Here is a 24,068-nt window from a genome sequence, read left to right on the forward strand (position 1 = left end):
ATTTGGTATGTAAGGTAAGAAGAAGGGGACAGATGGGTGGCAATATGACTGCAGGATCTTACTACACAGGGTTGCTTTTTTTTAGTGGGTTACCATGGAGACCTATAGGTTACCATAGGTGCTGTAGATGCAACATGGTAGATTATTTTTTCTAATAAAAATCATGTGTAAAAACCACTATCCGGGCTTTACCTGTGGTATTGGCATTCAGTCTTTTATAGAAACTGTTCTAGGAACATTTCTTAGAGGTACTTCTTTAATTTTAACCGGTGACCACCAATTGCAGTAAATTTAAGACAAAACCGTATGTTTGAACCTGCAGTTTTACTGCTGCAGTGTTTGCGTTCGTGCACTTAGTTTTTTTTGGGGGGCTTGCTGAGACTAAAATATTCATGGCTTATCGCTATAAGAAATATTAAGTTAGCGGGGGTCCGACTCCCAGCACCCCTTGCAATCTCCTGAATGAAGGGGCCTGTAGTGGCTGTGCCTGGTACTGCAGCTCAGTCCCATTCAAGTGACCCCCCCCCCCCCCGTCTGTCCGTCGATCACATGCGTGAAGGCACTTGTAGTGGCTGTGCCTGGTACTGCAGCTCAGTCCCATTCAAGTGACCCCCCCCGCACTTGTAATGGCTGTGCCTGGTACTGAGGGGCTGTACTACAATACAAGGCACCGCTGCTACCAAATGTACGGTGCTGTGCCTGATAAACAATGAAGAGGAGCCGTGGCCGGTGGGATTGACAAGTCGGAACCCCACCAATGGGATGTGGTTGGCTTATCCTAAGGATAGGCCATCAATATTGAAAACCCGGAAAACCCCTTTTAAATGCCTTTTGACCTGATGCGGCGTGTATATGTGACTACATTTAACATTCTGTTCCCAAGTAGTTATTGCTTCCTTTTACCGCTTGACATTGCGTTGTGTAAGTCACCCAGGACACACTTCCTTGTTGTGTAATCTTGTAGTTTTTTGCATTTGCTTTGATATGTCACTGACTCATAATAATGGCTTTGTAGTATTGTAGATGTAATGAGTCAGTCCGGTGTGGGGCTTTCTTGTATTATGTTCAGTGCGGCAGGACGGTGAGTAACACTGGGATCCAAATAGAACAAAAAGGTGGTCATCGAGGAATAAGTCATGGGCGTACATACAAGTGGAGCAGAGTTTAGTACGGCTCGTATTTCTTGCCAAGAGCTGTGCACTATTACCTACCTATGCAGTGTCACATTATATACATTATATCTACAAAAGTATTGGGACATCTACACATTTCACCTACGGGAACTTTTATGACATCCTATTTGAAATCCATAGGAATTAATATTTGGCTGCCCGCCCCCCTTTTCAGCCAAAACAGCTTCCACTTTTCTGTGAAGACTTTCTACAAGACTTTGGGGTGTCTGTGGGAATTTTTGGCCATTCATCCAGAAGAACGTTTGTGAGGTCAGACACTGATGTTGGGGGAGGGGGCCGGGCTCACAATCTCCATTCTAGTTCATCCCAAAGGTGTTGGATGGGGTTGAGGTCAGGGCTCTGTGCGGCCGGTCAAGTTCTTCCACATCAAACTCCCCCCACCATGTCTTTATGGACCTTGTGCACTGGGCGCAGTCATCCTGGAACAGAAAAAAGCCAAACCCCAAACTGTTCCCACAATGTTGGAAGCTGCAATTGTCCAAAATGTCTTTGATCTTCTGAAGCATTAAGATTTCCCTTCACTGGAACTAATGGGCCCAGGCCGACCCCTGAAAAACAACCCCATAGCATTACCCCTCCTCTACCAAACTTTACAGTGGGCACAATGCAGTCAGGCAGGTAACGTTCTCCTGGAATTCACCAAACCCAGACTTCTCCATCAGACCGCCAGATAGAGAAGCGTGATTCATCACTCCACAGAACACGTTTCCACTGCTCCAGAGCCCAGTGGCGGCGGCTTTACACCTCTCCATCTGACGCTTGGCATTGTGCTTGGTGATGTAAGGCTGGGGTGCAGCTGCTCGGCCATGGAAACCCATGTCATGAAGCTCCCGGCACAGTTTTTGTGCAATTGTTAATGCCAGAGGAGGTTTGGAGCTTTGTAGTTATCGAGTCAGCTGAGCATTTGAGACTTTTATCCAATTTTATTCGCCTCCGTGACCCTGCTCTGTAACTTTACGTGGTCTGCACTTAGTGACTGAGTTGCTGCGGTTCCTTCCACTTTGCAGTAATATCCCTCACAGTTGATCGTGGAATATCTAGGAGAGAAGACATTTCACAAACTGACTGACTTGTTACAGCGGCGACGTCCTATTACAGGACCACGCTCAGCCAGTTCTTTAGAACGACCCATTATTTCACAAAGGTTTGTAAAGGTGACTGCACGGCGAGGTGCTGGATTATATACACATGTGGCAATGGGACTGAAAGAAACACCTGAATTCAATAATTAAGAGGTGCCATGACGAAGACCGATCCCATAAAAATTGGGACATCTTCTAGGTCCTCGGCAGTTTACACCCCTGCTGTTGGCATAGCTGTATTGATTTATAAGGTAGAATAGACCATAGGCTGGTAAGGCGGCACTATACGTCGTTTTGGGGTAACCACTATTGCCTTACAGTGTCCTGAGCTTGATTCGGACTTGGGTAACCTCTGTATGGAGTTTGTATGTTCTTTAGATGTGTGGGCTGTATATGGTTGATAGGACTATGGGGAAAATTAGGGATCTCTGTGCACAACCCTTTAAATATAAGGACATGCAGTAGGGCCATGGTCACACATCACAAATTTCATGCAGAAATTCTGTTCAGATTCTGCGTTACCGATCAGCATCGACGCACAGTACAAGGCGAGCGAATACCCTATTAACACAGAAAAAAAACACGCAGTATGCCCCATATGTAAGTCATTTTTGTGGATTTTGCCACAGATTTAACCAATTTTATTATGACTTCTCTAATCCGCTGTAAAATCTTGCAGGTTTTTAGGTTACCGCTCTGGAAACTATATCCTAAAGGGATTTTCCAGTTTTATACTTTGCGTTTCAATACCCCAACGTTTTAGTGATCTCTGCTTGCAGTCATTGAATGCAAACTTTCATGTTTGTATCCGGAGGGTGAAAACCCCATAGAGACCTAATACTTCTCACAGCTGAGGGTTTGCTTCAATTGCATCCAGTCTAGACAATCCACTGCCAGATGACAGTCTTGGACTCCAGGCTGATAAATTTCTCATACACTGATACCTTGTTCATTAGACACAACCCACATTTAAGATGCAGAGGCAGGGACGATCACTTGATCACCCCGAGTCTCGCTCCAGGCACTCCTGGCAAACAGCTGACTTTGCCAGGGGGAGCCGCGGCCCAGCCAGGCATTTCCTCGCAGGGGAAATTTAGTATTACCTGGCGGCTACTCAAATGAATGGCCATCCATGTAATACAAGCAGGGTTCAAGTCTGTCAGGATAAGCGTTGACGCCAGTGTAAATATAACCTAAACGTTCTGTAATTGACAATTGGGAAAGTGTGATTTAAAATTCTGCCCCCTGCAGGTAAACAGATGACATTTTTCAAGGTTGAACTTTTCATTCTAAACCACAACTATTTAGTAATTTCTTTATTTATATATAATATATATTTCTTACTGTCCACAAGGGGGTGCTATAGCCCACGCTTTTACATTGTGTATTTGTTTTCTGGATTTTCTTGGCAGGAAGCGCTAACTATTTTGTTTTGCAGATGTTTTTGTTCTTCAGGAACTGTTCCTTGTATAAAAGTGTTGTGCAATATATTTAAGTGATTTATTATTATAATTGACTTGCACAAACAGGATAAGACTTTTTGCAGATCAGAATTTTTGAGGGATATTGAATACATTTTGACCGTATTAAAAAAAGAAAGCCAGGATATTTCCAGAAACAAAAATTCCATCGACGAATCCATGAGGTGAAGGATTATTTTAGTGATTTCTCAAAGGAAGTCAGCGGCAGGAGGGGTGACGCAACATACTTCACGGAACTCTTTAGGGGTTCAAATTAGTTAGTCACATGATCACCGGTGCTGTTAACTAAAAGGGAAGCTGACCCATATACTGATTAGCATAACTTGCAGAATACATTGTGGACTCCCAAACAAAATCGACAATTATCACCTATCCACAGGATAGGTCATAATTGTCTGATCACTCAAGGCCCAACCTCTTAGACCCCCACCGATGGCGAGAACCAGGGTCCCAACCCCCCCCATTCCTCTTAATTTCTCGACCAGTGAGGAGGACATTGAATGGAGCGGCGGTCGAGAATGTGCGCTGGCGCTCCATTCAAAGTCTTTGGGAATGACTGAAGCAGCCGAGTACAGCGCTGGGCTGTTTCCGTCAGTCCCATAGACACTATATAAAGCGGTGCGCGCGTCAAGTTCTTTCTCACTCCAGGGGTGCAGTGAGGAGGACCCCTTATCACTTTTATGCGACAGATGTTTTCACATGTTAGTCTCTAGATTTTAGCCAGACATTATTATTTTCATATGGCTTTGTGTTACGGCACCTTCGCGGTTGGGGGAACTGGGTTTTTCCACGATTTCACAATGAAAATATATGCCGGGTTTTCTTTTTTTGTTTCTTTTTAAAGTTAAGATACAAAATACAGAACAGAAACCGTATTTATTTCTAACGGTGATTGGTCCACACCAGACTATGACCGTTTTATGGGACTTTAATGCGAAAGAGTTATTATTCCATATAATTGATCATTGAATACTAATCCACATATTTCAGTGCCACAAATCGGTGATATTTGCCTATAAAAATAATTAAAGGGATTTTATGAAATTAGAAAAACATGATTACTTTCTTCCAGAAACAGAGCGACTATTCTCCATGGACTGTGTCTGGTATTGCAGCTTTGCTCCATTAACATGAATACGACTCAGCTGCAATACCGGACACAGTGCCTGGACAAGAGTGGCGCTGTTGTGGTGATTCACAGGTATTGCAGCCTTTTCTCCCATTCACTTCAATGGTAGAAAAGGTTGCAATACCTGTGAATCGCCGCTAAATGCATGTCAAAGATTCACAGTGAGCAAGTAGAAATGAAGAGGAAGCAGCGCTAGTACTAATCGGCGGGGGTCCTGGGAGTCGGACCTGAACCCATCAGCTGTTGATGGCCTATCCTGAGGATAGGCCATCGATTTTTACTCTCTAGCTCTATTAAACATGGTCTGACAGACTTTTATCACTTTTTTTTCTTTTTTCCCCAGGATCTCGGACCCAGTGCACAGAATGACGACGACAATCTACATCATCACCTAAAACGTATGGAGAATTCCCTTAGTCTGTTCGCTGAGGAATCTGACCACAACCGACTCCTTAATCACATCAGCCGCCTGGTGCTGGAGTTCAACCGGCTGGCAAATAAAGTGCACAAAAATGAGCAGCGGACATCAGTGTTACAGGTACAGGAACGTGTGAGTTTTAGTTATTTAAGAATGCAACCTATTTTGGGCCTTAAAGGGTTTTTTCCATCTTAGACATTTATGACATATCCACAGGATATGCCATAAATGTCTGATCGATGCGGGTCCGACCTCTGAGACCCACAACTATAAAGAGAATGGTGGTTATTCGTTTCTTTGGGGCCACGCACAATTTTGTTGTTTTGACGGTTCCGTTCATCCGTTCCGTCAAAAATAGTGCACATCCTACTTTTGTCCGTCCTTCAGTGACAGTGGGGCCCATTGAAGTCTATGGGTCCTTCAAAAAAATGGATCCGTTGCTAAGCAACGGCAGGGCGTGCCAAAGTTCCCTGCATTCAACACAAGATGGATTTTAACAGACCGTTTAAAACGAGAACAACGGAACGGACTCGGACTGACAACAGGAACCACACGGATGTCACAACGGACACATGGATCCATTTTAAACAGATGTGAAAGTGGTGAAGGATGTGTGCATGAGGCCTTAGGGAATTCTGAGTTAATAGAGGGGGGTCCTCTGTTCAGGATCCTCATCTCTTGGCCAGAGTGGAGACCGGTGTCTCTCGCTCTGGACCTGTCTTGTCCTGTATTACATTGTATTATAGACAGCACATTGATATGAATAAGAACGGTGTAATGCTTCATTTCTCCTGTGGTGACGCTGCAGGGAAATTCAACACTTAGGCCGGATTTACACGAGCGTGTGCGTTTTGCGCCCGCAAAAAACGCGGCGTTTGTGCATGCGCAAAAGGTACTTGACAGCTTGTGTCATGATCATATGGTGCCCGGCTGCGTGATTTTCGCGCAGCCGCCATCATTATGACACTCTGTTTGGATGTTTGTAAACCGAAAAGCACGTGGTGCTTTTCTGTTTTCATTCATAGTTTGACTGCTGTTGCGCGAATCACGCGCGTCCCACGGAAGTGCTTGCGTGTGCTGCGCGTGATTTTCACGCACCCATTGACTTCAATGGGTGCGTGATGCGTGAAATACGCACAAAGAACCGACATGTCGTGAGTTTTACGCAGCGGACTCACCCTGCGTAAAAATCAAGGACTGTCTGCACTGCCCCATAGACTAATATAGGTCCGTGCGAGGCGCGTGAAAATCACGTTCGTCTGAATAAGCCCTTACTAACAGGTTTCCCACAGATCACAGCTGATTGCTGGAGTCCCAGCAGGAGGACACTTTGTGATCAGCTTATTGTCAGGAGACCCTTGTAACAAGCAGGAATTGTCCAAAGCGGAGAACTCCTTTAAAGGGTCATCTGGTTTTTCAAATTACCTTTAATGTGCCACCATCATGAGACAATGGCACTTGATAAGATGTCCATAAAGGAGTGGATGTAAAATAGGTTTTAAACTGGGCGATTATCGAGCAGACAATCCTTAAAAAAAAACGCTAGTTTGCGATAATTGTCCTGTGTAAACGGCAGTGATCAGCCGATGAACGAGCAAACGCTCGATCACCTGCCAATCGTATAGTTTTAAACTGAAATACTATCGTTGTCGGCAGCAAATCTCCCTGTGTATACATGATGATAATGTATGGGGACGAGCGATCCGAGTAACGACCACTCGTCCCCATCCAACGATGTCTTGTTGATCGGCGCTCGCCGCACCGGCCGATTATCGGCTGGTGTAAAAGGGCCTTTAGACCTTCCCCCTGTCCTTTGTTGGTTAGTATTGTAAGCTGTGGTCTATCAGTTGCTCTCAGTCTTAAATCAAGAGGGTTCTTTGTGCCCTCCGTCGGGAAGGTTTACTTTGGTGTACTTTTTTCTTTTATGCATGAAAAAGCGTAGTAGACTACACTATTCCATACAACGGGATCCCACAAAAGACCAAATACTGCACGGTACACGTTGTTTTAATATGAGAGCCAATGGGTGACTTATGCCACACCTAAATCGCAGGCATCCGTTTAACGTATACGCCATGGGCTTTTCAATAACTTTTCATGACCTATAAGTTAAACGTATACCATTATAGTTTATCGGTGCTGGATCCCCAATAGAGGCATCCGTCATCCATAGGCTATATTGTTATCTGTTTAATGTATACATTATGAAAAGGGTCAGGAGTTCATGACTTATATGTTTACCATATAATATTATAGTCTATGGTGACCGATGCCACTGTTAGGCATTTGGCGCAGCCTATGATTAACGTATGTCGGGAGCTTTTGCCCGCGTATATGTTAGACATAATCTAAAATGTGATGTGAATGGGGCCTAAGACACCCATAAAGAGATAAAGTGTCTGTCTATTCTTGTTTATGAATTTGGTCCCATGCCAACAGTCCTAATCGCCCAGCCCTAGTATTGTCTTACCAACTCGGTATCCGGTACGTGGTAAATGTTGATGAGTGCGCGATTGATAATGGAGTATGAAACCTTCTTCATGTCCTTTTATGCAGACGTTGTGCGAGCAGCTGAGGAAGGAGAATGAGGACCTACGGTCTAAACTGGAGGTTGACTGGAATCAAAGACACCGGGCCGAGCAAGACCTGAGGTGAGAGACCTCACATGTAATGTCTAAGGGTATGTGCACACACACTAATTACGTCCGTAATTGACGGACGTATTTCGGCCGCAAGTCCCGGACCGAACACACTGCAGGGAGCCGGGCTCCTAGCATCATAGTTATGTACGACGCTAGGAGTCCCTGCTTCACCGTGGAACTACTGTCCTGCACTGAAAACATGATTATAGTACGTGACAGTTATCCCGCAGCGAGGCAGGGACTCCTAGCATCGTACATAAGTATGATGCTAGGAGCCCGGCTCCCTGCACTGTGTTCGGTCCGGTACTTGCGGCCGAAATACGTCCGTCAATTACGGACGTAATTAGTGTGTGTGCACATACCCTAATAGTGTATGTTCACATACCCTATTTACGGACGTAATTCAGGCGTTTTACGCCTGGAATTACGCCCGAAAATACTGCTTAAAAGCGTCGGCAAACAGCTGCCCATTCATTTGAATGGGTTTTACGATGTTCTGTGCCGACGGTCATTTTTTTTACATGCCGCTGTCAAAAGACGGCGCGTAAAAAAGACGCCAGCGTCAAAGAAGTGCATGTGACTTCTTAGGAAGTAATTGGAGCCGTTTTCCATTGACTTCATAGAAAAACAGCTCCAATTACGTCCGTAATGGACGCAGCGAAAAACGCCTGCACTTGCCATTACGTCTGAAATTCAGGAGCTGTTTTCGCCTGAAAACCGCTCCGTAATTTCAGCCGTAACGGAAGTGCACGTGTGAACATACTCTAAGACTGAGATTTCTCCAAATAATTTCTTCTTTTTTTTTTATAATGATTGCGCTGCATTGTTTTAAAAATGACTTGTTTAATCAGAACGCTGACCTGTCAGGGTTAAAAAGTCATGTACAGAACTGTGCTATGCAAATCCCTTTTATCAGAGGTCCTAGAAACTGGTTAACTCGCAGCTAATGTCACATTCTAGAATGAGTGAATACATTATATTCTAATTAACAAAACAAAAAAAAGAATATAAAATGCAGTACAATTGCACCTGTGTACAACCAAGAGTGCACTACCCTAAGATGACCAGTAGGGGGAAACATGTGTATGACAAATTAATTCTCGCTGTAAACTGCTCATGTGTTGTGTCCCTATTCTTATGGCGGAGTTGCTCTCTGCTAGGACACAGGTCACTGTGCGATCGCTGTATTGCTCTTCCTGCGTCACAGTAATGTAAGCGAATGTGCCCGCTTTGCAACCCGCGAGTTGCCCCGACCATCGCAAGAAATCCAAACGTTTTGGATTTCTTGCAACTCTCAAGTTGTGGTCGCAGGATCTTGCTCCACATTGACTTACATTTCTGCGACGCATGTAGCGTGGCAAAGCGATGTTTGGACACGCAGCCAAAGTCGCCGTGTAGGCCTAGCCTTATGTGCAACTCCCTTATATTGGCTCAGTGTCTGGCATCATGGGTAAATCTCAGAGTCTATGCCTAGATTTAAGTATAAGCCTTGTTTTTGTCTTTTGAAGGTATGAAAATCTAGAATTGAAGAAATTGTTTTTGGATAGAGGGAAAGTATCAGCAGCCGCAAATGGCAGTACTCCAGCATCGGGGGATACTACAGCCAATGTTGAGAATGTGACTCATCAGCAGGTGATTGAACTTCTATCTACACAACTATCATAATGGATCCTAGTTGAGAACCTGTGTGCTCATTACAGAACAGATTTGCATTCACTGGAAGTAAACCAGCTTCCTATTGAATGACAGCAAGCAGGGATCTTGAAATCCCAAAGTAATTGATCATGGAAGTATATTGGAAAACTCTATAACTTTTCGTTATACATTGAATAAGCTTTGTTTGCTGAATGCAGAATACCCTTTTGTATTCCCTATAAGCTGCGGTTGGGCCATACATTCCCCCTGCAGCGCTCCAAATGAATGGCTAACCATGAAATATATGGATGGGATGCGTCTGCTAGAGCCGATCTTCTCTGTAGCTAATAGAGTTGAGTCCCAATCCGGGGACCCCGCCCGGCATTATCCATATGTCCTGATAGGGCATCATGAAGTCAACACTTCATTATACACAAAAAAAAATAACCTTTATTTGCGGAAATCGTAACACCCCTTTGAATAACAATTTCCTAAAAATGACAATTTTGGAATTACCTCCTGCAGAAAATATTAAATCTCAGTCGTGATTACATCGAAATGCCGTTTTCTCATGTCATGAAAGTGTTCAGACTTTATCTCAAGATTCATCTGCATATTTTATCTTGTTTTATTATATTTACACCGCTATACCAGCAGTCCTATGTAAAACTGGAAAGTCTTCTCCACTGACATGCTAACCTAGATGTACTTCTGAGATGTGAAGCCGGTATGGAGCCACTTTTCCGAAAATATTTGAGCATTGCTTAAATAACAATTTCCTAATCAGACCACAGACTGCCATAAAACAGCTTGTGTCTTCCTATGGAGGGAGGAAAGGCCAAGGATATTTTCCAATGCGGGTGACATTGAATAACTTGCAAATAATGAGGGATTGTTACAAAAATTATATCCGAGAAATATGTTATTCTCAATTACTATAGAGACCGACCTGTGACTATGGGATCGGTCCCTTTAATTCTCAGACCTCACCCACTCCACAGAATGGACAGTTCTCCTGACATGTGGCGACAGTCGTTTCTATTCCGGACACTTTGTAGTTCTATTCCACCTTGTACACCATACACCGAATGTTAAAACAAATATCCTATATATTAATATGTTAATTTTCCGTTCTTATTACAGGCAGCCAAATTGCTGGAAAAATCTTCCAATAAAGATCAAGTTGGGTCCCTGTTAAAGAAAGTGAAAATTCTAGAACATCAGAGGACAGAGGTGAAAAATTGTATTACATGTTATTGTATCTGGTAATATTAGTACATCGACCTACACCGATGTGCTAGAGAATTGCCGATGTAGCAATTCCTTACTATATGCCCGTTTATAGTAATCCCCTGTGAGCAGGAGCAATTGTTATGTATGCAGTTTCCTAGAATTGTTATATATGCAGTTTCTTATAATTGTTGTATATGTGGTTCCCTAGTATACAAGTGTAGCCTCAGCAGAAGTATATCTACACTGTAAGGCCCCATGCAGACGACGGTAAAACCGCGGACCGTAACACGATCCGCGGTTTTACAGACCCATTCAGTTCTATTGGCCGCGGACAACTTTCTGTATCGCTACGGGGCGGTGTCTGTGCCGTAGAACTGTGCCGGGAATTATGGAGCATGTCTGTGTTTTTTCGTGTTCTATGGACTGTGTTCCCATACTTTGTATGGGAGCACAACCTGAAAATGCGGGTGGCCGTCAGCAGACAGCCGTGCCCGCAATCGTGGGCCTGGATTACGGGCACGGTCGTGTGCATGGGGCCTAAGGGGAGACATACGGTATATGAATTCTCTTGTATGATACGATGCACGGGTTTGATGTAAGAATGAGTCTAGTTTTTAAGAAGGAAGAAAGAAAAAAAAAGTAGGTCATATTCCGAAAACTATTACGTAGGGTTATTTTGATAGACATTTATGGAACAGCTGCTGCATTGCATTCTGGGAGAGTTTATCTTACAACAGATTTGTTCCTGATATAAAGTCCGCACTGCTCAGGATACAATTTTCCCGATAAAATCCTGTAAAGACACTGAACAAGCATGCGTGCAAGGAAATTTGAGCTTAGAAGCCTTAAATATTGTGGATAAGAATAAACTTGGCGGGACCATATATTACATGGTCGCCCATTTATTTGACCTCCTGCAGGTTTTCCCTGACAGGAATAGCTGATCGTCTAGGGTTTCAGCAGCCCAACCTGCTGTGATCTGCTGATTGCTGGGGCGACTAAGGTTTCGTGGAAAATCCCTTTTAGCCTTGAACCGCATTCTACAGCTAAACTAGACTTCATTTTCCACTTTATCTTTTTCTCTAGCTCCTGGAAGTGAATAAGCAGTGGGATCAGCAGTTCCGCTCTATGAAGCTTCAATATGAAGAGAAGGTATTTTATTATTATATATACACCTACTGTAACTGATATCTAATCATCTGTAAATTATTAATTTCTCTACCTCAACGGGCAGTGATCTATGTAAAATATCTTGTTTAAATGTAGCCTTCTATTTAGTAACTTGTGATGTCATCACTTTTGTTAGAGGGAACCTGTCACATTGTCTGATATGACGACCGGTCCCCTTTAAGGCCTCATGCACACGACCGTAGCCGTGTGCACGGCCGTGATTTTCGGGTTGGGCGGCTGCGGACTGTCAGCGGACTGTCAGCCGCGGGCCGCCCGCAAATCGTACGACATGCACATGGCCGCCGTCATTGTTTTCAATGAGCCCGGGCCGCAGAAGATGTCCGTAATAGGACATGCCCGTTCTTTCTGCGGTGCGGGTTCCCGGGCCATGCACGGACCGTAAAAACTACGGTCGTGGGCATGGCCCCATAGAAAAGAATGGGGCCGCAATTCTCCCGTGGATTTTCGGGGGAATTGTGGCCGCAAAAACACGTTCGTGTGCATGGGGCCTAACACCTTCTCGTAATATCGCGTAGATATACGTGGGGCAAGTGGTATATTATCGCATCCCCATGTAGATATTAGTGATGGTGGGCTTGCGGATACAAGAGCCCATGAGCCAAGCAGCAGGAGAGTGGCTGTGATTGACAACCACAACCATGGCAAGGATCGACGATAATCCCGGCCATTTAACTCATTCAGTACTGCTATTGGGGCTCCCTTTGAAAAATGATTGTCGTCCCGCCATTACTTTTGCTGGGCTAGTGATTGTACACTGACCGAACAGGGCTTAATAAATGCCCCCAGGTCTGTCTAGTGCCGATGCCTGTTCATTGTATATGGACAGGCAGCAATGTAATGTCATACAGAAGAATGACCTATTGTAGCTAAAAATAAATGTATAAAAGTCCCATAATAACAAAAACTGATTTTTAAAGTTTTAAAAAAATAATAGTAATGAAATATATATTATCACGAAAAGACTATAAACTCCTTTATTGTTTTGAAAATGAATATACATATTTGGTGTCGCTATACATATAAAAACCAGTGCAATAAAGTTATGGCATCATTTAAGGTAAAGCGTGACCGGCATAAAAAAAACAAAAAAAACACGAAACTATGAGGGAATTGCTTTTGTTATGCATTTTGCCACTTTTTTAAGATTCAGATATATTAAACGCCAGCTTATATGTACAAAATGATGGCTAAATAATCTTCAACTCATCCAGCTATAACAAGGCCTCGAAAAGCATTCTAGTTATAATATTAAAAAAGTTGTGGCTGATGGAAGACGGGGAGGCAAAAACTGAAAAATTCTTGCGCTCCTTAATGCGTAAATGGGCTTGTTGCCTAAGGGGTTAAAAATGATAAATGATGTCAATTCTGTAATATATAAAAAATGAATCCTTAATCAACAACTTATTAAAATGTCTCAAAACTGTTCCACATAGATCACATCTCTACGTCAGAAACTTTCTCAAGCTGCGAAGTCTGAGAGTGAGCAGGAGACTGAAAGAGATCGAAAGCAGAGGGACTTCGACCGCAAACTTCTTCTAGCCAGAGACAAAATAGAGGAAAAAGAGGTAAATGTGGCCTATATAGTATCTCAGTGCTCTGAGGTGGGGCACCCTCATAACTGAGCATTATATAGGGATATGTTATACCTGTACTAAATGTTAATGTGAAAAAAAATTGGTAATCTCTTTTATGCGGAGGTATGAAGATTTAACGTTGCAAGCCTGAGGCTGCACTACTGATGCTTACATGTCCTCTTGCGATTTCTGTCAGGTGCTAATATTTTTATGTGTGACCTTGTATTGATTCCAATTACCAATGGCAGAACAAGATCTACATGACCCAACTGCATCTGACAGAGATAAGAAGGCACATGTTGTCTTCAGGATCTCAGTAGTGCAGCCTCAGCCTCCTTTCGGTATTTGGCTTATACGCAATTAAACTCTCCTAGGAACCAGACTGTTCACTTTACAGAAGTGAAGTGCTTAGGGCTCTTACGCGGAGTGTCTTGCTGTGCTGTAATGGCCCTGTATATTTCCTTTAAAATGCCTCTTTTTATTCCTTCACAGTCACAAATTCAGAAGCTGGAGTCTGAGATAAGAGATCTGAAGCAAAAGAAGAAGATTCTGCATGACCAGTTGAGCTCCACCAGCAGACAGCGGGAATACCAGGAGCGAGAGATCAGCCGACTGAATAAAGTAATTCTTAGTGTTTGTTGTATGACGTATATTTTATGTTCTGCTGGTCTGCACCACTGCAACAGATACCCAGTTACTAAACCCTGCTGTAGTCCTAAATGATCCACCAGAGGGAGACGACCTGTGATGATCAGTTCTAGGACTTCTTATGTCCTCAATTGTGACCGTTTCGAACACCTGCCCAGACTTGCTGAATTAAGGATATATTCACTTTGCGTCTACAGTGTAGGCGCCAAGACCTGTCCATAGGGCCCCATTCACCCAACGGATGCCAAAAGAGTGTCCTCTTGTCATCTGTGGTGCCAGTATACTTCGGTATACCTTATTTCAACTGCATGGAACAGCGTAGCCGAAAATTGTATTCTATACAGAGGTATCCAGTAAAAAATGTATACCACGCTGTACAGATTTTTTGTATAATTGGAGCCTGTGGGTGACGTATGCCACTCTTTGCCTATACAGAGGCATCTGTAAGAGGTTTAGATTGTGAAATCCTCCCTGACGTATACCTATGATGTACACTGGAGACGCAGTGTGAATACATCCTAAGCCTCATTGTCTTCACAGGCACTAGAAGAAGCTCTGAAGCTGCAGGGGTCTGGACCACGTTCTCCATCTTTCACCACCTCTACAGAAGACACCGGGTTCCTTCAGCACCAAGAACTTCTTACTCAGATTGATCTGCTTAAACAACAGGTAACTTCCCTTTGCTATTTCAAAATCTGATAGAAACTAAAAAAAACTGATGCCCCCAAGTTCTATTGCCTTACCAAGGAAATGTATGAATAAATTGGCAACTGGGTGTTACCAGTTGGGGGTGTGTCCCTACACAGACTGACACTGTCCAATCAGAGCTGACAGAGTAAGACTGTGTATTGACCCAGTTGTCAATTTATTCTTACATTTCTAGGAGGACTAACAGAGGGACGGCACAGTGCAGAGTTCTAAGAAAATATGTTCTAGACTTGTTATTTCATGGGGAATACAAGTATTTTCTAAAATAGACATATTAGGAGGGGTGACCGTTCCTCTTTAACCTGTCAGGTTCCCTTTAAGGCTGGGTATAGTCTCAGAATCATTAACTGTGTATTGCATCTTAACCCTTTAGTGACCACTTATACGCCTTTTCACGGCGGTCACTAAGGGGCCTTAGGCTAGGCCGTCCCCTTTTCACGGCCGCCCAGTCTAAGTCCTGCACTGGTGTCCCGTGCAGGCTGGAGCGGGGCCTCGGTTGTCTGATGACAGCCGGGCTCGTGCTCCAATGGCCGCGATCGAAGTTTACGGACTGTGCTAGCCCGTTAGATTTACACTGACAGGCAATAATGCTTTGGTATACTAAGTATACCAAAGCATTATAACAGCGATCTAAAAATCGCTTAGTAATGTCGCCTAGTGGGACACAAAAAAAGAAGTAATAAATGGGAAATAAAAATTATTAATAAAAATGACAGTAAAAAAATTAATTTTTTTCCATAAAAAGTGGTTTTATTTAGTAAAAGTGTATAAAAGTACACATATTTGGTAGCGCCGCGACCATAATGACCCAAACAATAAGGTTAATATGTCATTTAATCCGCAAGGTGAACACCATAAAAAAAAAAGAGCAATAAACAATGGCGAAATTGCTATTTTCCATTGCCCCCCAAAAATGTCATAAAAAAAGTTAATCAATAAGTCCAATGTACCCCAAAACAGTGGCAATCAAAACTATGTCTCTTCCTGCAAAAAAAACAAGCCAAAAACAAATCACTACATTGACCGAAAAATAAAAAAAAATTACGGTTCTTGGAAAGCAACGATGCAAAAACAAACCATACACAAGAGAACAAAAAATGAGCATTAGAAGCCAATTAATATGTAAAACTTTAGCTTTTTATTAAACAAATATTACAGACAATGTTAAAATATACAAAGACAAGACTCTAGTAAGAACAGCGGAGCGAATAGTAGTTGTAACTAACTCTGTTAAATGGGTATTGCTGGTTGTAAAAAAAGGTCTATTTGAATAAATATTAATCTACCCTCCCAATGGGAAATGCTCCCAACTCCAGTATATATACTTTGCAAATATATTCAATATTAGTCAGCAAAGGGAGAGAGAGTAAGATAAAGTGACAGTGCATATAGGAGTAATGTATATAACAGCAGCCTTACCCATAGATAGCAGAAAGAAATGTTTAGCGGTGTCCGCTCCTCCGCATAAACCCCGACGCGCGTTTCGCCACGAGTGCTTCCTCAGGGGAATATGTGTGTATGTACTCATTTTAGCAGCCCTTATATAGTCCACCAAGGATGAAAAGGTATTTCAATATGATGTGCATTGGCGCATCCTCGCCGGAACAACCGGAAGCGAGGCAATCCCCACTTCCGGCTCCAGGCACGGCAGCACACATCCAGGCCCCTGACGCGTAACAGGAGTTCCGGACATGCGCAGTGCGCCCTTGGAGACGGAGGGGGAAAGCGTCGCCAGCAGTCGCCGCAACGAGCATGCGCACCACATCAATTGTAGAGAATGTGAGTGAATGAGATTATGTGTATTGGTTTATTGCCTCCATATCGTGTATCAATGTGGACTATTTCGTCAATTCATAACGATCTAAATAGCCATCTTACCCACAACATCCAAGATATAACCATTGTGTCTGGAATAAGTTATAGCTTCTCTATCTCCAGGGATGTTCATATATGCTCAGACTTATGTATTCCCATATTACATGCGCTATATATGTAAAAAGGTGAAATACGTATAAAGCAAAAATTGTGATAATCAAGGCAGAGACGATGATATTGTGAAATAAGAATATAACAAAAGTGACAAAATTAAATAAATGTGCCAAAAAACACCCCAAATAAATGGTGAATATAAAAATATATAATCAAAATATACACATGGATAAAACCGTGTATAAATAGTGAATAGAAGAATATATAATCAAATTATATACATAAGTAGACCCGTGTATGGCAAGTACAGACGTACAATTCAAAGAATTAAGGGGTACTACACACCCCATTATACGATAACTACCCATATAGATTTATACGGGAAAAGAAAAACAAACTAACATCCATATGCAAATTAGTGATAATTACTTGTATACACGGAGATACACTAACTCTGACCTAAGTACACTCAGAATAAATATATATCTCAGTTATTTATATAATTTATAATAAAACGAATATACTAAAAAGTGATAAGTGATTAATGACATATATATATATAGTAGTTATGTGCATATAGCGTAATCTACTTATTCTAGAAGGACATGCTTAAACCATGAGCATACATTCGTGGTTATGTATTTATAATTAACCAGTTGTGTTCAAGAATGGTTTATATAACGCCTATATGTTCAGTTTCGTGACTGGACATGGAACACTTAACAATGGTGAGGCAGAATATCCACATTTATCTAAAACACAATATCATCGCCTGTATCGAGACGGGAATTCAGGCGATTCACTCCTATTCCAAATATCGAACAAAGGGCACTTTATGTAACGACCACGGTACCTAATAAAAAACACATACAAGACAACATATAATTACTAACAAGTAAAAGCCGATGGAAGGTAGAGATTACAGAAATGGAACAAAACTGAGATTTTCGTTCAGTCCCTGGGGTGTCATCGATCCCAACATGATAATCCACTTGCATTCCCTTTGAGTCAACACTTTCTTCACATTACCCCTCCCTGATGCCACAATTAACTCTGTCGATGCTTCTAAGGGTATGTTCACACGATGAGAGGCATTTACGTGTGAAAAGACAGACTGTTTACAGCTGCCTCGTTTCACACGTAAATGCTCCTCCTCGTAATTTACGAGGCGCTCTGAGACGCTCGTAAATCTTGAGCTGTGCTTCATTGAGTTCAATGAAGAACAGCTCAAATTACGTGGCAAAGTAGTGTCCTGCACTTCTTTGCCGAGGCAGTAAATTACGTAAATGACAGGTCGTCTGCACAATACGTCGGCAAACCCATTCAAATGAATGGGCAGATGTTTGCCGACGTATTGTAGCCCTATTTTCAGACGTAAAACGAGGCATAATACGCCTCGTTTACGTCTGAAAATAGGTCGTGTGAACCCAGCCTAACTGAGAATGATTTGGGGTTAGAGTCATGATACAATTTGAAGTGTCTAGGTATAGTTTTTAATTGCGTTAAGTCCTCCACTTCGCTAGCCCCCAAAATATCGCGCACGTGTTCTCTTGTGCGAATTCTCAGTGCTCTGGAGGTCAGTCCTACATATATCTTAGAGCACCCACATGTGGCATGATATACCACATGTGTCGTGCTACATGAGATATATTCTCTGATGTCAAACTGTCGTGCTCCATCAGCTGAGGAGAAGTTAGTTGCCCGGCAGATGTTCGCACAGGCTCTACAGTCCCCACAAGGATAACACCCCTTTCTAGGTCCCCGCGACCCAAAAGGAGATACCTGGTGTGGAACATAATGACTTGTAACAAGAAAATCCTTCAAGTTCTTAGCTCTTCTCGCCGTCATCATGGGTCTCTCTGATAGGGTTTGGGCCAAACAAATCATTTTAGTTCCAAAGTGTTCTTATTGTGCAAAAGTCCTAAAACATAAAAAAAAACCTCTACATATGAGGTATCACCGTAATCGTACCGACCCATAGAATAAAGGTCACATGTTATTTACGCCACACAGTAAACTGCGTCAATTTAACACGCATAGAACAATGGCGGAATTTCAGTTTTTGTTTTTTTCTATTATAGCTCTTTGAATGCAACTATAGAAAAACTGAAAAAATTGCTTGGTCATTGGGGCCTAAAATAGGCTGGTCACTAAGGGGTTAAAATGATTTCAGCAGATCCACATGTTACGTCTTCATTTCCTCTTTTGTTAATATAAGAGAAGTTCCAGTAAGAGGTTATTGAAGGTTCTTGGTCTTCGGTGATGCAGATGAATTCTGATGATTCGTTTGGCAGGTGGACGAGTACGAGGAGAATCATCTCTACTGACTATTAATCATCCTGCTTAGTATTAAATGATATGATTCGTTTCGGTCTTGACCCCCCCAAATGATTTGGATTTGTAATAACTTGAGTCTTTTGTATGCTTAGTGCATAAAATGAATGAATTTCACGCTGCACTTTTATAATCTGCAGATTTATTTTACCTCCCATAAAGGGGTTATCCGGGGTTTTAAAATTGATGGTTTAATATTAGATCGGAGGGGGTCCGATTCTCGGAGTGACTGGGACAGTGCTGCAATGTAAAGGCTTATGCAGGTACGAACGAACATGTAATCCATGTATACAATGAAGAGGCTGTGACGGCCCCTTCAAATGTTTGATCGGTGGGGGTGCCGAGAGAGGGACCCCCACCAACCTAATATTGATGGCCCATCCTAAGAATAGAGCATCAATTTTAAAATTATTTAGTAAACGTGTAAAAAATATATTGAAGTGCACCTATATGACCAGGCCAATTTAATTTTTTTCTTTTACGTTTTTTTTATCTTCACCTTCCAAATTTTATTTTTTTGATGACCTAGCTCTATGAGGGCTTGTTTTTTTGCGAGCCGAGTTGTCAAATTTTTGTTAATGTAGCCTATAATGTACTAAGAAAGGTAAAAAAATATTTTGTGGGGGGGAATTAAAAAAGCCGGTTTTACCGCCTTCAATGTGCTGTATGAATTGCATGTTAAGTGGTTTCTGTAGGTCCGTAAGATTACGGTGATATCACATTTATTATAGTTTTTTTATGTCTTACTACTTTTACAAAATAAAAACAATGTGTCCAAACAAAAATGTGCTTTACTCGCCATATTTTGGGACTCATAACTTTTTTTTTCCGACAATGAAGCTGCGTGAAGGCTTGTTTTTTTGCAGGGCGACTTGTGGCTTTTAACCCCCTTTTTTCATTTTGATCTAAATATTACTTTTTGATCACTTTTTATTTTATTTTTGGGGAAGACAGATGAACAAAAAAAAAAGCAATTCTGCCATTATGATTTTTTTTCCTATGGGGTTTATCCTGTAGATTAAATAATGTGACAATTTAATAGTTCAGACTTTTACGGATGAAGCCATATGAATTATTTTTATTTATTTTATTTTTTTAAAATTATGTAAAAAAAAAGGGAAAAGGTTTTTCTTTTTAAAGGGGTTTCCACTACTGGACAACGGATGACTTATCCACGTGATCTGTGGGGTCCGACACCCAGATCCTGTACCGTTAAGTCGCTCCGGCTGCCTCCGAGCACCGAACCTACATGCCGGAAGCAGTTGGCTCCGGCCACTGAAGAGCGTCTGAGCTGCCGTACTGCAGTTCATCAGCATGGCCGCTATGATCTGTATGGATCCAACTGCTTCCGGCTCCGTACATAATGGGCCATAACATCCGGTGTGCGGAGATAGCCAGAGCAGTTTAACGGTGCGGGGTCCGGGTGTCGCACCGATGATGTATTGGCTGTCTAGGTCATCAGTTCAGTAGTGAAGAACCCCTTTAACATTGACTGATTTGTATTTGTTTTATGTTTTTAAACTTTTTTTCACTTTTTTTAGTTATTTTTGGTGACTTTATTGCTAGATCGTTCATTCAATACACTGAAATACTTTGGTATTGCAGTGTATTGCCTTCTACTGTGCTCTACTATTAAGTCCAGGCTTGATAGTATGACACAGAAAGCAGGCCTTCACTAGTCCTCCAGATGCCATGGCAGCCGATCGGCACTCCAGCTCGCAGGGCAATTGGGTAACAGAGGGAGTCCCAGATTTGTCTAACCGCTCAGATGCCACCATCGCTATTGACAACCGCATTGGAGGGATTAAACAGCTAGGATTAGCGTTCTCTCCAATCCTGGCTGTTGTAGGCTTGTGTCAGCTGTATAAAACAGCCGGCACCAGCCACGTATGGTCTGGGCTCTGCTCCTGAGCAATATTGTTATACCGCACATCCGCAGAGGATGGCGTTAAGGGGTTTTCTGGGACTAAAACATAAATTTCTTATCCTGAAGCCATCAATGTCATCGCATGGGTCTCAGGGGGGATGGATCCCCACGGATGAAACGTTGATGGTGTATCCTGGTAATTTAGTCCCAGAAAGCCCAATGAAGCCTTTGTGACTGTGTTTCCAATAGATTTTCCCCGTTCCTGGTGGATGATCGCCTCCTTTCCATTTTCGTCCTGTTACCTTTTTATCTCTTGTTAAGTCTGTAGTGGTTATTATAATGTTATATACGGTTTGCCTATACACTATAGACCGACCAAGCACTCGCACTCCATTTTTTTTTATTATGCATAAGACATGCTCCGTGAATACAGGGCTCTATGCCACGGAAATAATCCTGTTATCAAGCACTTTAATAACTTGTGTGTGGTTTCTTTGTGGAGGTATATGTCAATAATCCACGGATTTAAAGGATTTAGAAAGAACTGGGATCAGAAGTCTCGTAGTTGGACAGATCATTGATAAACCCTTATATTTCATGCACAATATATCATTGACCCCTAGCACGAAAACAGACTTGTATTGTGTAATCTGTTCCGCTGGGAATTAAATGGTTTTAAATCTTCCTAATCCTGTGGATTTTTAAGTAATCGTGGCTTAGTACATATAAATGGCCATCGTGTATGGTAATATTTCTAATGTTTTGTATATCTTAAGACTCTCTTTTTTTTGGAGCTGGGTCTTACCTGTAATCTTCTGCTTACCCTGGCTCCTACTGCTGGATGACCCTTCCAATATTTTAAGTCACTGGCGCAGAAAGATGCATCAGTTTCAATCCACCATTGGTTCAAATAACTGCACTAGGCCCAGGTTTCCTCTATTTGGGCAATTGGGCCGTGCTATGTTGTTTTCTATGTTATTGTATGACTCCATTTCTCGACTTAGCCATGATTAAGGGCACAGCCAGTGCCTGAAACGCGTAGGCTATCTATTGCCGCATATCACCACCTTGTCTTTTCCTCCTGGTGTTTTTCAAGCATTGTTCTTGTATTTAAATAAAATGGAAACTTAGTTCTTCCTATTTACATCTTCATCGCTGGATCTCCTCTGGTTTTTTCTTCCATTTCTGTTATCAATGGGCATACAGAGACCGCTCAGCAGACTTATTATTTTATAGTTTTCTTTTTTATATTTTTAATTGATTTTAATGGAGCATTACTAATTCTCTGCCAAGAACAGGCACCTCAGTTTGTGGTATTGTTGGGGTCTCAGCGGTCAGACCTCCACTGATCCGAGTATACTTCCTAAGATAAACATAATTTTGTTTTTACAATCCATAGTTCTGTATTAATTATTTCATCATATATCTTTATAGGACTCAGAGCTCCAGAAATACAAATCCCTCCGCTTCCCTTCACACAGAAATAGAGTTAAATTATAGAAATCTGGCCTCCTGCAGCCACCACTAGGGGGAGCCTACTGAAGTTGGATTTATTATTGAGTTCAATGGGAGCTGTATAATAAGGAACGGAAGCCGGGTATTTGGAGCTCTTAAACAGAAAAAACACAGACCCCTATAAAGATATATTATGAAATTCGTCCGCACAGAATTTTGAACTTAAAAATGTAATTCTAATAAAAGTTAAAGTTACGCTATGCCGTAATAGTCATTTGTTAGAAAACAAAATGCGGCTGTCTCAATATTCTAATTATATCCTGTTTATAGGTGGCCATTTTTGAAGAAGACTTTAAGAGGGAACGCAGCGATCGGGAACGTATGAATGAGGAGAAGGAGGACCTGAAAGGAGAGATGGAGCAGCTTCAAACACAGCTGGCCCAGGCCAACACTAAGGTGAATATTCTTTCTGATTCCAGTCTATGGGAGCATTTATGGGGGGGTTTATGTATCTCGTCAGAACCCTGCCGCCATTATGTCACATGACCGCACTGTGACTACCCGATTAATACAGCATCTGCTGTATGGAAGTCACTTTTACTACGCAGTCCTAGGAGACTCACATTGAACATCGCATAAAAATGTATAGTTAAAGGGACGATGTAGGAATCGGGCAGTCATGTCACGGTAGCCAGGACAGGAGGAGATAGTTCAGAAGCATAGCGCCGGACCGGAGGAGATAGTTCAGAAACATAGCGCCGAGTAAGAAGATTACCAGCTCTACCTTTTACCAAGTGTACTTTTCAAATGGGGGCCGAGATAAAAAAAAAATACCAGACTGGGAGGATTGAGGCGTTAAATTACACTGAGAGTAGAGCTTAAAGGGAAGGTCTACTATCGCAACCATTTTATTGTTTATTGCTTCAATGCATCTAAAAAAAATTGTGAATTTGCATATAGTCCTAATTAAAAATATCCTACCGTTTTCTATACATAGTTCTTATGCAGACCTATATGTCTCCATGTTAACCACCTGTGTAGTCTTATCCTGCATTGATACTCCCTTCTTATGTACCTACTAAATTATTTCCACAATGAAAGGGCTCCATAGAGCCCTTACAGCCCATTGATACTACTCAGAGATATCCGTTACTGGAAATCTGACAGAACTAACTGTAATGGAATCACTAGTTGTGCTATTCCCCAGAGTGCAAGTTATGGAATTTCTCTGTAAGCGATTCTCCAAAAGCAGCTGGAGACTGGATAAAGCATGCAGGTAATCCCCTACCTCAAGTCAGTCACTACCCTGATCAGCAGAGTCCAAGGCTACTCTATGGTCTTCACCAGAGCCCACCGCAAGGCAGGTTGGATTTGGCTGCATAGAACGCAAGTTGCATTAACAGAATACAGTGTTGGACAGGAGGAGGTGCAATGCAGGCAATGCCAGAATGGACACCAGACAGGGTAAACAGCAAAGATAATAACTAACCAGGAAAGGCTGTAAGTCCAAATCCGTAAACAGAGGAATACCAGGAGTTGCAGAGGTCAA

General features: G+C 42.2%; 1 protein-coding gene across 1 annotated transcript in view; it reads left to right on the forward strand.

The window, feature by feature from the left end:
• TNIP1 (TNFAIP3 interacting protein 1) overlaps positions 1 to 24,068 on the forward strand; it is a 58,165-nt gene that overhangs the window by 24,265 nt on the left and 9,832 nt on the right. The window contains exons 6-14 of the mRNA XM_075856148.1: positions 5,229 to 5,423; positions 7,860 to 7,954; positions 9,454 to 9,577; positions 10,724 to 10,813; positions 11,900 to 11,965; positions 13,438 to 13,569; positions 14,071 to 14,199; positions 14,767 to 14,895; positions 22,850 to 22,975. Coding sequence (XP_075712263.1) covers positions 5,229 to 5,423; positions 7,860 to 7,954; positions 9,454 to 9,577; positions 10,724 to 10,813; positions 11,900 to 11,965; positions 13,438 to 13,569; positions 14,071 to 14,199; positions 14,767 to 14,895; positions 22,850 to 22,975 — 1,086 coding nt within the window. The remainder of the gene's footprint in view (positions 1 to 5,228; positions 5,424 to 7,859; positions 7,955 to 9,453; positions 9,578 to 10,723; positions 10,814 to 11,899; positions 11,966 to 13,437; positions 13,570 to 14,070; positions 14,200 to 14,766; positions 14,896 to 22,849; positions 22,976 to 24,068) is intronic.

Source organism: Rhinoderma darwinii, chromosome 3 (genome assembly GCF_050947455.1).
Source record: "Rhinoderma darwinii isolate aRhiDar2 chromosome 3, aRhiDar2.hap1, whole genome shotgun sequence".
NCBI classification, from domain to species: domain Eukaryota; kingdom Metazoa; phylum Chordata; class Amphibia; order Anura; family Rhinodermatidae; genus Rhinoderma; species Rhinoderma darwinii.